The sequence below is a fragment of the Caenorhabditis remanei genome, chromosome III, assembly GCF_010183535.1.
Source record: "Caenorhabditis remanei strain PX506 chromosome III, whole genome shotgun sequence".
NCBI classification, from domain to species: Eukaryota; Metazoa; Nematoda; class Chromadorea; order Rhabditida; family Rhabditidae; genus Caenorhabditis; species Caenorhabditis remanei.
In genome coordinates this window covers 11,861,900-11,875,568 of record NC_071330.1, presented here as the reverse complement: position 1 = coordinate 11,875,568, position 13,669 = coordinate 11,861,900, and the positions used below count along the sequence as shown (strand labels likewise).

At 40.2% G+C, this 13,669-nt stretch overlaps 4 protein-coding genes across 4 annotated transcripts; 2 read left to right on the top strand and 2 right to left on the bottom strand.

Moving 5' to 3' along the window:
* Positions 1 to 588: 588 nt before the first annotated feature.
* On the bottom strand, positions 589 to 1,696 carry GCK72_010892 (uncharacterized protein; the record flags this gene model as incomplete). Its single annotated transcript, XM_053728088.1, has 3 exons — positions 589 to 690; positions 734 to 1,395; positions 1,441 to 1,696. The coding sequence occupies 3 exons, from the start codon at positions 1,694 to 1,696 to the stop codon at positions 589 to 591; spliced, it is 1,020 nt and encodes a 339-aa protein (XP_053587665.1).
* On the top strand, positions 1,258 to 1,817 carry GCK72_010891 (uncharacterized protein; the record flags this gene model as incomplete). The annotated part of the gene is made up of 2 exons (XM_053728087.1): positions 1,258 to 1,356; positions 1,482 to 1,817. 2 exons carry the CDS (start codon positions 1,258 to 1,260, stop codon positions 1,815 to 1,817), a joined length of 435 nt encoding a protein of 144 aa, XP_053587664.1.
* A 3,728-nt stretch (positions 1,818 to 5,545) lies between these two features.
* GCK72_010890 (uncharacterized protein) lies at positions 5,546 to 10,049 on the top strand (the record flags this gene model as incomplete). The annotated part of the gene is made up of 7 exons (XM_003111694.2): positions 5,546 to 5,717; positions 6,136 to 6,261; positions 6,310 to 6,519; positions 6,606 to 6,725; positions 7,651 to 7,755; positions 8,414 to 8,516; positions 9,956 to 10,049. The coding sequence occupies 7 exons, from the start codon at positions 5,546 to 5,548 to the stop codon at positions 10,047 to 10,049; spliced, it is 930 nt and encodes a 309-aa protein (XP_003111742.2).
* Positions 10,050 to 10,398: 349 nt separating this feature from the next.
* GCK72_010889 (uncharacterized protein) lies at positions 10,399 to 11,302 on the bottom strand (the record flags this gene model as incomplete). Its single annotated transcript, XM_003111795.2, has 3 exons — positions 10,399 to 10,522; positions 10,683 to 11,192; positions 11,238 to 11,302. 3 exons carry the CDS (start codon positions 11,300 to 11,302, stop codon positions 10,399 to 10,401), a joined length of 699 nt encoding a protein of 232 aa, XP_003111843.1.
* Positions 11,303 to 13,669: the final 2,367 nt, after the last annotated feature.

The following is a 13,669-nucleotide window of genomic DNA, read 5'->3' as shown; positions in this document are numbered from 1 at the left end:
TACTACGAGTGCAACATTTTCAGTTTCAAAATGACGAAAAACTTCCTTATCTTAAATTTTTCGATAAATGACGTATGACAAGACCGTTCTCTTTTCCTGACTTGACTCATGTTTCTTTCTTTTCGGCCAGTTTGAGTAAACACAAAATATCAGTCACCCACTCTAAACGAAGCTGATAAACACGACATTTTTGTGTATTGCTCAGTACTACCTAGCTCAGTTAAGAAAATAGGACATCCGGACTAACATTCCGACAGATCCTGGGGAAATCCTGGGGACTGGAATACCGGAGCGAAATCTGGGAGAAAAGTGTTAAGAGACCAAAACTATGTGAAAAACAAACAGTATGAAATTTTCTGCGAAAAGTGACGAAAAAAAGGGGAAAAGCAGGAAGAAAAACGTCTGAATAAACAACCGAGGAGCATTGTCAGCAGGTTGGAAAGTGTATACAAAAGATCACAATGATATCATCATCATGGCCGAGGAGTTTTCTAGGCCAGCAAAAAGTCAGATTCCGCTCGAGCGGCAACAACCGGAATAATTACTACTGAAGAGAGAGAACGTTTATTGACATTATAATTCGAGAGATCACTTGGCAGCCTTTGGTGGCTCGGCCGATCCGAACAATCCGTAGACCAAAGCCTTCGAGAATAGGAACGAGGCGACGAGAAGGATTTGGTACATGTGGGCCTGAAAAGAAAACTTGGGTGGAACTTTTGAGAAAAAAACTCACTCTAGTCGGTGGGCTCAAATTCTTGAAAGCAACCTGAAGGAGTGCTCCGGAAGCGGCACTGTAGAGGGCAGCCAACATGAAGTAGGAGAACGAAAGGGATCCAGAGACAAGTCCAGCCATCAGTTGAACCCCGAATGCTGCTCCAACAGCTCCTCCCAACAATGGAACACGGGCGGATCCAACTTGTCCAGCAACCAATGGATAGGCGAAAGCAATGACCAATGGAGTGATGAATGAAAGTGGTTGACCACTCACATAGGTGTATGAGATCGAGTGACCCATAAGGATTCCTTGAGTGAGAGCAAGGAGAAGAAGTTGGAAACGAGTGGCCGAAGTGGATCCGTCCTCCGCATTCAATTGGTAGGCAGCGAGGCCAGGGAGCACCAAAGTGGCAAGAATCGCTGCTCCAGCTCTTCCAATAAAGATTCCGAAGATTGGCGAGAGCACGTATCCTCCGACGATAGAAGCAATTCCGGCACCAAGGAGAAGGATGGAAGACCATCCGAAAATCTCGACGACAGAAGATGTTGCGAGACCGATGGGGGCTTGAGTCTCCTGGAGAGCACTCATCAACTCTTGTGTTTGTGGTTGGAGTTGAGACTGGAGTTGTTGAAGTTGGGCAGGTCCTTCTTGTTGGAGAGCGAGAGCACGTTGACGGACTCCTGGAAAATCAAAAATTTAATCTGAAAATCCCCGGGGCACCTCACCTTCTGCAGCCTGCTGGATATCCTGAGCATATTTGGTATAGGTACTTGTAACCATCGCAATCGAGGCTTCCTCCTGTCCACCTCCAACTCCGACAGCTCCTCCCATTTGCGAGACTCCGCCTCCTGGAGCTTCACCACCAGCTCCTGCATCCACTGGTGGTGCAACCGATTGTCCACCCTCCTGTGGTGCCGGAGCAGCTTCTGGAGCAGCGACGCTGGCTCCCTCCATGGCTGATTGTTGTCCTCCTTCTGCCATTTTACTCCTCTTTTTCTTCGATGTTCACCGATTTGGCGGTTGGTATTGGATTTGTGCGCGGCAACGAGTGCTGGAAGATGACGAGGATTGGAAGGGGAGTGGGGTGGGAGGTCTTACCTGAAGTTTTCCAACTCGGGTCGAGTAAGAATCAAATATTGAACTTTCTGTATGGTTCCTTCATCTTATATAGCCAGGAAATGTTTAGATTTGGGGCAAAGATAAGAAAAGAGGGCAAGTTCAGAGTAAAGCATTGTGTTTTTTGCATTTTTTGTTTTTTTTTTTTGGAGAAAAAATGATGATGTTCGGATTCGTATTTTTAAAGCCAACATTCAGATACCAGAACACTCAGCAACTCGTCATTTCGCAACTGCGACGTTTCGCAACTCGGAATGCTGTCATATCTTTAGTTATGAAACGTCTTCGAACCGTCATAGTTATAAAACGCTATGCTACTGTGAAAATCAAAAAGTCGTTGATTTCAATTGTTTTCAATGGAAAATGACTAACTGCGTCAACGCGTCTCGTTGCTATTTCTTGACCCATAATGCCAATTTTTGTAGGGGTAGTAGATCAACCCTAGAGCTTCACTTTTGTAGTTGACAACTTTTTTGTACGAGACCTTCCTGAAAAGTTATGATATCTGTTCTATTCATCGCCCAATGTCAGTTCAAAATAGGGAGATTTTGGAATTCTGTAAATGCGTCTGTAACTCTTAGGGAGGTTTTGTACAAAAAGTTGAAAACTATTAGGTTGTCCCATAAGTTTTCGAACATTATTGAAATCAAAATTATTCAAAGCCAGAAAATTACAAAAATCAAACATAGTGACCACCTTTATCCACGACTGTTTGCCATTTAGTAGGTAGAGATTCAATACCTTTCCGCCAAAACTCAGGCTGCTTCGAGTCAAAATACTTCTTCAACCATTTCTCGATCTCTGACTTTGTTTTGAAGTCCTGGCCTTCAAAGGATCGATGCATGTCGCTGAACAGATGGTAATCCGAATGAGCGATATCAGGGCTGTACGGAGGGTGAGTAAGGACTGTCCAGTGCAATGTAGCCAGGAGAGACTTTATCGTCTTTGCGGTGTGTGGTTTTGCGTTGTCATGGAGGTAGTGGACTCCGTGACCGTGTAGAGGGGAGGTTTTCAGTTTGGACTTCACCTTTTGTAATTGAGAAGAATAGTAGTCGGCGGTGATATTTTTTCCCTCGGGAAGCAGTTCCCAATAAAGCAGTCCATGAACAGACCACCAGACGGAGAGCAATATTTTCTTAAGGTTAAACTCCTGTTTGATGACATCCTCTGGCTGTTTATCAGCATCAACCCACTGGGCTCTCCTGTGGTGGTTTTCTTATAAGACCCACTTCTCGTCCGACGTAACCAAATGATCCAGCCAGTTGAAATTAGGATGGAGGGTTAGAAGTTGCAGTGACATCTCTACTTGGCGCTCAAGGTCAAAGTTAGACAATTTGTGTGGTATCCATCTTCCCATTTTTTTTAGCTTGCCAAGAGCTCCCAGTCCTCTTTCTACCGCAGAGTGGGTAGAGCCCATTATTGTTGCCAGTTCGCGAATGGATTGAAATGGGTCACTTTCCACTACCTCCCGTAGCTTGTCAATGTCCAACTCCACTGGTCTTCCAGAACGTGCTTCTTCGGCCAAAGAAAAATCATTATTTTTGAAACGATGGACCCAACGGCTAATTGTCTGCCGTTGAGGGTCATTATCCTTATAAACTTCAACCATACGTTCTTCAATCTCAGTGATTTCGGAGTTAGATAGAAACAAAAATAAAATGACATGACGAATATGAATTCGGTCGGGGACAAAGATTGGTGCCGCGTTCATTGAGAGAAGGCAGCCAGAAGAAATGAATGTTATTGTCAATACACCCGACGTCTTATATAATGGAAAACGTGCACTATTTGGTTTGATTCTTGCTCTCTTTCCTATAGCAGAATAACAAAACTATGTTCGAAAACTTTTGGGACAACCTAATATAAGATCAAAGCTCTATGTGTGATCTACATCTACTACAAACGTTAACATAATGGGACAAAAAGTAACACCGAGACACGCTCTCGAAGTTGATGTAGTTGAAAAACTTTTTTCAACAATTCTCGAATTGAACACCTGAACTGCTGACCTCTGTTAACCTCAACCAACATTCAGAATCCGTCACGTCTTCATCTCCTTCTCCACGCCTTCACCTCTCCTTCTCAGTGTCAATAGTGACCGCAATCTGTCAAAAGAACGAAAAAAGAAGAAGAAGAAGTGGGTAAATTGTGTGTTGAAAAGAGAAATGAAGAGGAGGTGCCCTACTTTTCCTCCAATCCCCCTAAAAACTGTCTTCATTCTCGTCAAGGTCTCGAGTACAACCTGTCAATAGACTCAAAGGAATTCTCTTAGTTTTACGCCCTTTTTCAACATCAATTCTTCAGATTTATTACTCTCGAACGAGTGACCGAACGGGAGGGGAACGGCGCCATTTATGTCTCTATTCTTTTTCGGAGAGAACGATTTTATTGCGATGAGAAAATGAATGAAGTTGTTGAACATGCCGCTGGTCAATCTTGATATGAACCGCCTGCTAGATACCAGATTCTGTAGTTTTTTTGATGAATTGATTCTCGAGATTCTGATGAGATTCTGATGAGAAGTGGGCATGCTTCTTCTTCTCGTGGCAGATTAGCCATATCTTTTGTTCCTTTTTGTGTTCTCGTCTTGTTTTTGACTGTCTTACTGTAGGTTTGTGTTGATTTACAAATATTTTTACAATTTAAGTCGATTTTCATGTCGGTTTGCATGTGGATTTCCAGCAAGCCTATATGTGGGGTCAAGGAGTTTTCATATATGTAGATTTACAAGAGAACAGGTAAATTTACGATGGCCCTTGTGTCGATTTACGCGGGCTTCTGTAAATTTACCTATATGTCGATTTACGAGCTTTAATGTGGATTTACTGAGACAATATTTTCAGTTTCAGACATACACTAACCACTCCTATCTCTATTTTTCGCCTTCTCTGACTCACCCCAGACTTGATTTCACTTTTTTTCTCCAAAATAGAATCATCAAATACCCATTCGTTTCGAAATTTGACCCCACCTATCTATCCCCAACACTATCTTTTCCTATAAAAACCCAAATGATGATCAACTGTGAAAACAGTAATTAGAACACACTCCTTCTTCTCCTTGTTTCACCCAATTTCTATCTCTTCTTTATTTCTTATTTCTCCCGTTTTTCTACCAAATTAGGTAGGTAGACAGGAGAAAAAAGTTGCCGACTTTACAAGGATTGCGACCTGATTTCCTGAATATTGATTCAAAAATTTCAGAACCTCGTGCATAGTTTTTTGGACATTAAATTTATTTAGCTGACTGTCTGTGGTTGTCAAAATTATGCCAAGGTTTTCTCTGTGAAGATTTACGATGCCCAATGTCGCTTTAAAATGTTTTTTTAGGTTTTCAAAGACTGATGTAGGTTTACGGAGTTTCATGTTGATTTACGAACGTTCAAGCTGAATTGAAAATTAAGGACTTGTAGCGATAGTAAAGAGTTACGGAGGCTTGTGAAGATTTACGACACTTCTTGTCAAACTCGTTGTAGATTTACGAAAGTTGTGGGTCGGTTTACAAAATCTTTGTGTAGATTTACGGAGATTTTGTGTAAATTTACGGACACTTTATTCTGAGAAATTCATCTCAATTCGTGACCATTTACAACACCTTCTTCCTTAACCGTCCTTGAACAAAGTGTTTCAATGTTTGCTTTTCTTCACTTCATGTTTTTCTCGATATTCACAAATTCATGACCTCCCGTTTCATTCAATTTTTGCAGAAAGAGTCATGATGACACTATCATCATCCCTTCCTCTTCTTCTCCTCATCCTGTGTCCATTAATCTCCGGCGAATTCCGTCAATCGGTGTTTGAGACGTCGAATCGGTCGGAGGGAGACAAGATTATTTTGACGGCACACGGAATGGGAATGGACGATGTGAATCGCGTGGTTATTCCAGGTATTCCACGTTTTATAACAAAAGGGCGTTGTCTGTTGGAGTGACCATACAGATCGAAGATAGAGCTTCATTTTTGTAGTTGGCAACTTTTTTGTACGGACACTCCCTAGAGAGTTATAGTCATTTTTAGACACCAGCAAAATCGCACTATTTTGCACTGAAATTGGTCGATTTGAGGGAGAAATGACTTTGTCGGTATGTAACTTGCTAGGGAGTGCCTGTACAAAAATACTGTCAACTACAAAAATGAAGCTCTACTCTTGATCTGTAAGAACCATTAAAAACTTACTTGACAATCAGTGATACCGTAACACCCTTTCAAAGTTAGACAATTTCAACCGAAAGCGGTCAAAGTTCTTACATTTTTGCACGGCACTGTACACCCAGATTGACATGTCCCAACCATTAATTCTTACAGTAACCAACGGCCGTATCCCTCCACTTCCATGTGTCACCTCTAATGCTGGAACCCATCCACATGGTTCCACTTTCACCAAGAACAACTTCCATTACACATGCAACAATGGAACCGCTGAAGTAGTTGGTAAGCTGAAACGGACTGACGGACAGATATTGAAAAAAAACGTTCCAGCATGTCTCGCCGATGACGGATCAGTCATCCAATTGGGACGAACCTTTGTGAGAAGTGGAATGAAACATTTCTGTAGTATTCAAGGAGACAATGTGACATATAAACAAGAGAGTATGTGTTATGAGAACGGAATGCATTACAATGTTGGGGATTCCTTCCGAAATGGATCATTCAAGTTGACATGTAGAGAGCAGGGAATTTATGTTGAAGGTAATACCTAGCTTGGAAAAAGTTACAGACTTTCTTGTAGATATATTCCTGATACTTTTTTGTTTAACAAAAAATGTTGTTTCCAGGTTGCTACATGCAAAACAGTTTCAACGACCTCCTCATGGCTGGAGAGTCTAGAATTGAGGGTGGAAAGCGCCACGAGTGTGAGATTATTGGTCCAGGAAAAGTCAGATATGTTGTGAAGAGTGAGTTTTTTGACTATCCAGTTAAATTTAAAAGTTTTCCGCCTTTTCGCATCAAGACTATTCCATTTATAAGCCTAACATTTTGAGAATGCGTCCACGAATTGTTTCCAAATTTAAGGAATGTGAGAAAACATGAAACGATTCAAAAATAAGTACAATTTGAATACAAACTCCAGAGAATTTTTAGATTCCCTTACCCTTATAAACTTTTTGAAAAAAATTTCGGACGAAAAAGTTTGGAAGCTTCTGCTGAAAATTTCAAAACTCATGTTAAAAAAATGTATAGCGTTTTTTTTTGATTTTCCTTGAAATTTTTTCTAATATTCAGAAACAGAATTCTGGTGTTCTGTCCTTAAAATACTTACAGTTTTCATACAAATTTCAGCCTCCAAAAAACACTTTTTTTCAGACAGATTTCTTGGAATATTTTTTGATACATTTTTCGGATTTTTCGTTGAAAGATTTTCGAAAAAAATTACTCTGTACACATTTCTCAATTATGCTTGGCTCTAGCTCTTTTCAGTAATCTCTGCGGGACGGATAGGGTCCCGAAGCAATTTCACTATCTTCTCATTTTTTGAAGAGCACAATTTTCAAACATGGACCAAGTCTACAATTTCTTTACAAATTCCCGTTTGAAATGTTGCAAATTTTTACATTTCCCTCTCCTCTACCGATTTAGCACCTGACCATCAACTCACTGATTATATGAAGGAATAAAAAGGGAAGCAAAATGATAAGAACACATTCTGATGCATCACCACCAGTGTACACTCATCGAGCACAGAAATCGGAAAGATAAGAAAGCTCCAGTGGTGGCCAAAGTGGAAGGTCTTGTGACTGGCACTGAGGAAATTTCGGGCAAAAAATTTAAATTTGAAAAAAAGAGAAAAGAGCGGGAAATTCAAATTTTATTTTATTTCAGTGCTCGGGTGCAACCACGAGGGACAACAGTACAGTACCGGTCAAATGTGGACACATCAACATGTCAGATATCAGTGCAAGAATGATGGAACTCTTTTGGTTTTGGGTACGATTGTGTCGATTTACGAAAATCTCGTGTGCACTTACGAGAGAACTCCCAAGCTAGAATTTCCATCTGAACTTCCTCCTTGTCAATTTCAATACCCATCTTATCTTTCCTCTCTCTCTTTTCGAAACTTTCACTTTCCTTTGTCAACGAAAAAGTGCAAAATTTGACGGCCGGAATCGTACTTTTTTTCTAGAAGATTACAGATCATTGGGAATGAGAGTTTTGTAGTGTAGGCAGAATAATGTGTGTAGGTTGGTGATGTAGGTTTACGGGAGGCTAGTGTAGATTTAGTATAAATTTACGGAGGACGAAGCCCTGTGTTAAATTACGAATCGTCAAACTCTCCGAAGTGTCTCCTTCACAAGTCAGCACTCAATAATTATTGCGTAATAATGATAAGCTTAACTATCTGCACTTTTCTATTTCTTGACACGAGTTTTCCGAATTTTTTCATGATAACCTTTCCGTAGAAAAATGGGAAAGCGTGAGGAAATAAATTTGACTTCGGTGTCACGAGATGGGAGTGACCAGGACAAAGAAACTGTACAGTTGTAATCTGATCAGAGGCTAGACGTTTGGCTAGAAACTAGGGAATTGCGGGGGTACTGTAGTACGCAATGCTTATGTGGATTAACCAAAATCCGATTATTTCCAGGATGCATCGACGAGGGACTCTTCATCGAATTGGGACGTGACCTTCTGATGAATGGAATGGCTCACAGATGTTATCAAGTCAACACTACCGTATTCTATCACAAGTAAGTTTTGTAGCATACGTTCGAAGAATGGCAAAGGTATGAAATGTCAGGATTTAAAAAACTGAAAATCAAAAAAAAAAAACTTTTTTTTCAACTTTTCTAACGTAAAACTCGGAAACTTAGCTTGTTTCGAACAGAAAAATAGTTTTCAGTCGGATATTTTGCGGGAAAGATGAATTCCATTCTGAAATCGTCTAAAAATGTCAATTTTCCGAAGAAAAAAAGTGAAAAAATAGTTTCCCAACAAAAAAGTGTCCCGATCCCACCCATAACAGAAACTCTATACATAGAACTCTTCCTCTTTTCTTTTTCCGGATCCCCTCTCAGTCTAGCTGTCCGTTCTCCGACAAGTGCTTCTCTCCCCCTAGATGTTCTAGTTGTTTTCCTGGAACCCCGTTCCCTTTTTCTCATTTTCTCGTCGACACTGAACCGAGAGCCATTTATTTTTGTCTTGTTTTTGTGCCCTTTCTTCTGTCTTCCTGTTATTTTCCAAGAAGGCTTTAGGGCGTCTGAAAATTGAATTGATATTGAGTACATGGTTTAAAGAATTCGGTATTTGAAGTTGAGTTTTTATAGTTCTGGGAAGGTGTACTGTAGTACTAATAGACATAGATTAAATAGAAAAAGACGATTAAGATTTCGTTTGTACCGAGTTTATGAGAACGCACTTTTTAACGTTTCAAGTACTATAGTCCGCTGTAAAAAGTTATGGAAAAGTGGTGAACATTTTTGTTTTTGAAAAATGTTTGATTACTCTACAGCGTCGTAAGATACAAGCCTTCAAAGTTCAAGACAGAAAAACGAGGCGTGCGTTTTTTTCCAGCAGTGATAGCTCTACTTTATACGTTCATAACTCAAAAAATTGAGTAGCTATCTAAAAATTGTCAACAGCAAAAAAAGCACAATGTTATTTTCTACATTTTTGTACTTGAAAATTTTTCGATAATTCTACAAACTGCAGATTTACAAAGGCTTTAATATTGAAATTTAGAGAAAAACTGGGGGGTCAAGCCTCATTGTGCTCTTTCGCTGAACAAATCAGTTTTATGAAACTTGTAAAATTTCAGTCTAATATGTTTCAGAATTTCCTTTTTCCTTTTTGAATTTATTTTCAAAAGTTCAATTTATATCAAGATCATTTCACCTGACCAACCTTCTCGAATCTTCTTCCAATTCTCTCCTCTCGCACGTTTCGAAACCTATCTAATCTACCCCAGACAGTCGAAAAAAAGGAAACTCATAAAACTTGAACGACCATTTTTTGCCCGTCAAGTCATGCCTCGTGTTCTTCGATTCTCGTTGACTGATATGTTCATAGTGATCAGTAAGAGAACTTCAACGATCAAATGTTTCCGTGACTTATGCGATCAGTTCAGTAAAACGTGGCATTGTAGATTTACGAAACATTGTGTGGATTTACGAAGTTCTAAATTTTTCAGATTCGCTTGCGAAAGATCTTCTCTGTCTGAGTGCGTCTCCCAGTCAATGCAACGACGATTCAGAAGACACGAGGAGAGAAAAATGAGAGCCTAATTAGTATAATTACCCACTCCTCCCCCCATATTTCTCCTGTTTTGCCACGTGTATACATCTTTAAAATTAAACTGGTTTATTATTATCATATATACTTTTTCTATCCGAATAAATACTATTTTTCGATGTTGAGATTTCGAGATTTGGTATGGTAAACGGGAACCCGTATATGATAAACGAAGGGGTACAGTAACCACGGGGTTACGGTAGATGAATATACTAAACATACAGATAATCAGGACTAGATAAGCAAGGAGGAGAAAAGTTAGGGAATTTCTTCTGATGAATTCCAGAAGACGTCAGAATAAGGAGTCGGGGATTCTAATTCCTCGTAGAAGAGTGGGGACTTCTATGCACGAGATCGGATATCCTGGTTGTTGTTTCGGCGTGGTCGGGAGACTCCTTTCGCGAGTTTTGTGCACAAGACGTAGCTCTTGTTCTTCGTATAGTACTCGGTGAGTTCGACGAGGTTTCTGGAAAATGAGATGGGTTAAAAATGGATTCTCGAATAGTCATAAAGAAGTTTTGACCTTCACGGAAAAAAACAAACAAAATAATTTCTGATTTATTTACATGTTTTTTCTAATTCTTAATTTCTTATCACCCCCCCCCCCCTTTCTTGACGAAACTCACTTGAATGATCTATCGATATCCAACATGAAACCAGTCGATCCATTCTTCTTCTTGTAGTGACGAATCACCAAGTGCTCCACCTTATTCTTTCTCCAGATCGACATCACATACTTCTGCTGGAAGTAGGAGATCAAAAACGATGCCTCTCTAAATCCATCGGACATCAGAATCCGTTCGGCTGATCTCGGATCAATGTCGACAAAGAACCAGGATTGTGCCTTGTGAATATCCTCCATTTTAATCTTGGAGAGCTCCTCACTGCTTCCGAATTTTCGGTGGTTTTTCATGGCCTTCTCCGCTTGTTTAGATCCTTGGGGGAGAAGTTTCACACCGTTTTTCTTGAATTCCATTGGCACGAGGTCACAGTCATCAAAGTGAGCTGGAAGGGAGGAGGTGGTTGGTGTGGATCCGAAGTCCATCTCCATGAAGTCTGGCTCGAATTCTGATGGCTTGGAGGATGATGATGGGGAGACCAGGTCGCCAGTAGAGAGACTACGGTATTGTTTGTCTCTGGAAAATTGGACTGATTAGGATGTACAGTAACCCATTACTCACTTGATAGCGCTAGTCCAATTTCTTATCTGATCGATGAATGCGGAGAATCTGCGACTTTGAGTCATTTTCTGAAAATCCAAAAGTTAGTTGAAAGTCAAGAAAAAGTAAAAGCTCGAAACGAAACTGTCTCCAAGACTACACTTTACATGAAACTGATTTGGCCACATTCAGAAAAAGAGGGGTGGGAAAAGTGGGCGGGGCTTAAAGAGAGAGGGTTGCGCCGACACGTGTGGGAAGGAGAAGGGCAGCTGATAGAGAAGAAGAAGAGAAGAAAAATGAAGATAAGAGAAGAGAAGGGGGATGGTCGAACTTTAGATGATATCTCACGTCATTTCGGTGAAATTTCATTTGAACAAAAGAGAAGGTACGCCTACAATTTGCACGTTTCGTACTGTAGGTCGGGTGGGGCTTACTGTAGCTAGAATCGCTAGCAAGCAGAGTTGAAAGATTCCTTGATAAGAGAGTAATCTTATCAATTTGATAAGAACCTAGTATAACCAGTTACTCTGTTCCCACCATAGTAAAAGACCTACGTCACAGGGTCATTTCTCAATTCAATTGAATACGGAAATTCCGAATTAAATTTGAAAAAAAAACGAGAAACGAGAGAGAGGAACGTCCATCAAGTGGCATGGGAGGTATACGAAAAAGTGACTGAAGGAGATAGAGAGGGGAAACAGGAATTCGAACGCTAGTGTCAAATGCATTGAATTTGAAATTTCAAAAAAAAAAAAGGAAAAACAGAACGAAAGTGAGAAGTAGGTAAAGAGGCATAGCAAAGTCTACGAAGTGTGAACACCGGGGAGGCTGAAACCTAGGTAATGAGTAATCTTGAAAATGTAAGTTCATCAAAAAAACGGAAGTTCTAGAGTCATGAAGAATGAATAAGGCAAAATCAGCGTAAGGAAGGAAAACCCCTCTGTCCCCTCACATTATGTCTCAGGTGTCTAAAATTTATAATTTTCTTGTAGACCAAATCCAGATCTCCATTTTTGTAGTTAACAACTTTTTGATAGCTATTCATTCTCTTGAGATAAGCGCATTTGAAGTGAGGAGCCCGGAAAGGGAGAGACGCAGACAGTCAGGCGCTCTCGTTTCTCTGCGTCTCTCCTCCCAGACCTACCTTTAAAGGAGCATATCAAAAGTGGGCGGAGCTATGAAAAAGCTGGTAAGGTAAAAAAAAAATCCAGAAACCCAGCAAAACCAATCTCGGAAGAATTAAAGTCGAAAGAAGATCCAAATTCAAAATCCAGGATTTCAGAAATCCAAGAAACCTAGAAGTAATCAAAGTTAAGTGATGTCCAGAAGAAAGAGCCCTAAGAACCAGAAATCTAGAAATCTTCGAAGAAAAAACTCAATGTAATCCAGTCGAGTATACTAAAAAACGCATCCTTCTCGCCAAGGAAGAGCCATGAAACTAATCGGGTGAAAGAAGATGAGAATGTGTCGGAGAGGAGGGTAAAAGAAGGGAAATGAAGATGAGGGAAGAGGAACTAGAGAACACGACAGAACATGCACTTTTTCTTCGTTTTTCTTCTCGGTATGAAGACGGAGGAGGAGGACAAGAAGAAGAAGGGAAAAGGGCAACTGGTCATTTCATGGCGTCAGTAAATAAATGACCTTCTTTTTCTCTGTCTCTGTTACTCTCTTTCAGGTTTGATAGGATTTTTATTTCTGGAATGATAGGAAATAGGGTTTAAGGGTGGAAAGAGGAGGAGGAGGAGAGAGGTAATATTGAGACAAGGTGACGTCGAATGAGAGGGGAAATTGCCTTTTTGGAAAATGATGCAAATTGTGGGATAATTGACTTTTCGTTGGTTCAATCTTCTAAGCTTTGTAAATTCTCAGGATATAGCTGTACTAAAAATCTACTAACTACAAAAATATAGAAAATTTCATTTAGATTATTTTTGTAGTTTACAATTTTTTGATAGAGCTTCAGGGTTTTGAGATATGCGACTTTCAATAGACGGTGATGGAAAGAGACACAGACAAGCAGGCAGTCTCGTTGTCTGCGTCTCTCTTATCTTACATATTAACTCCACCTATCTCGTTCATTTCACGTGAACACCTCGCCCAACCTTCAAAAAAGCAAAAACCAGTTGAAAAAGTGAACAATTTAATCGGTGGTCTCCGTAATACTCATGATCAAAGGAGGAACGAGGAAAAAGAATAGAGATTAGGTTGGCAATGTGCCAGACCAGACAACAAAAACTAAAAATAAGAAGGAATAGGAAAACATCACTACTCGTGACTAGTTTGTGGACGGCGGGAAGTGAAGGGGAGGAGAAAAAATAGAGAATGCAAACGATGGTAAACATGAAGGGGATGGAACATGCTGGAAGAAGTTTTGCACACTCGTAAATCGACACTAGCGTAAATCTACACCCAGTGATCTATGTTTTAATTCAAAACTAGTGATCTCCGGTATA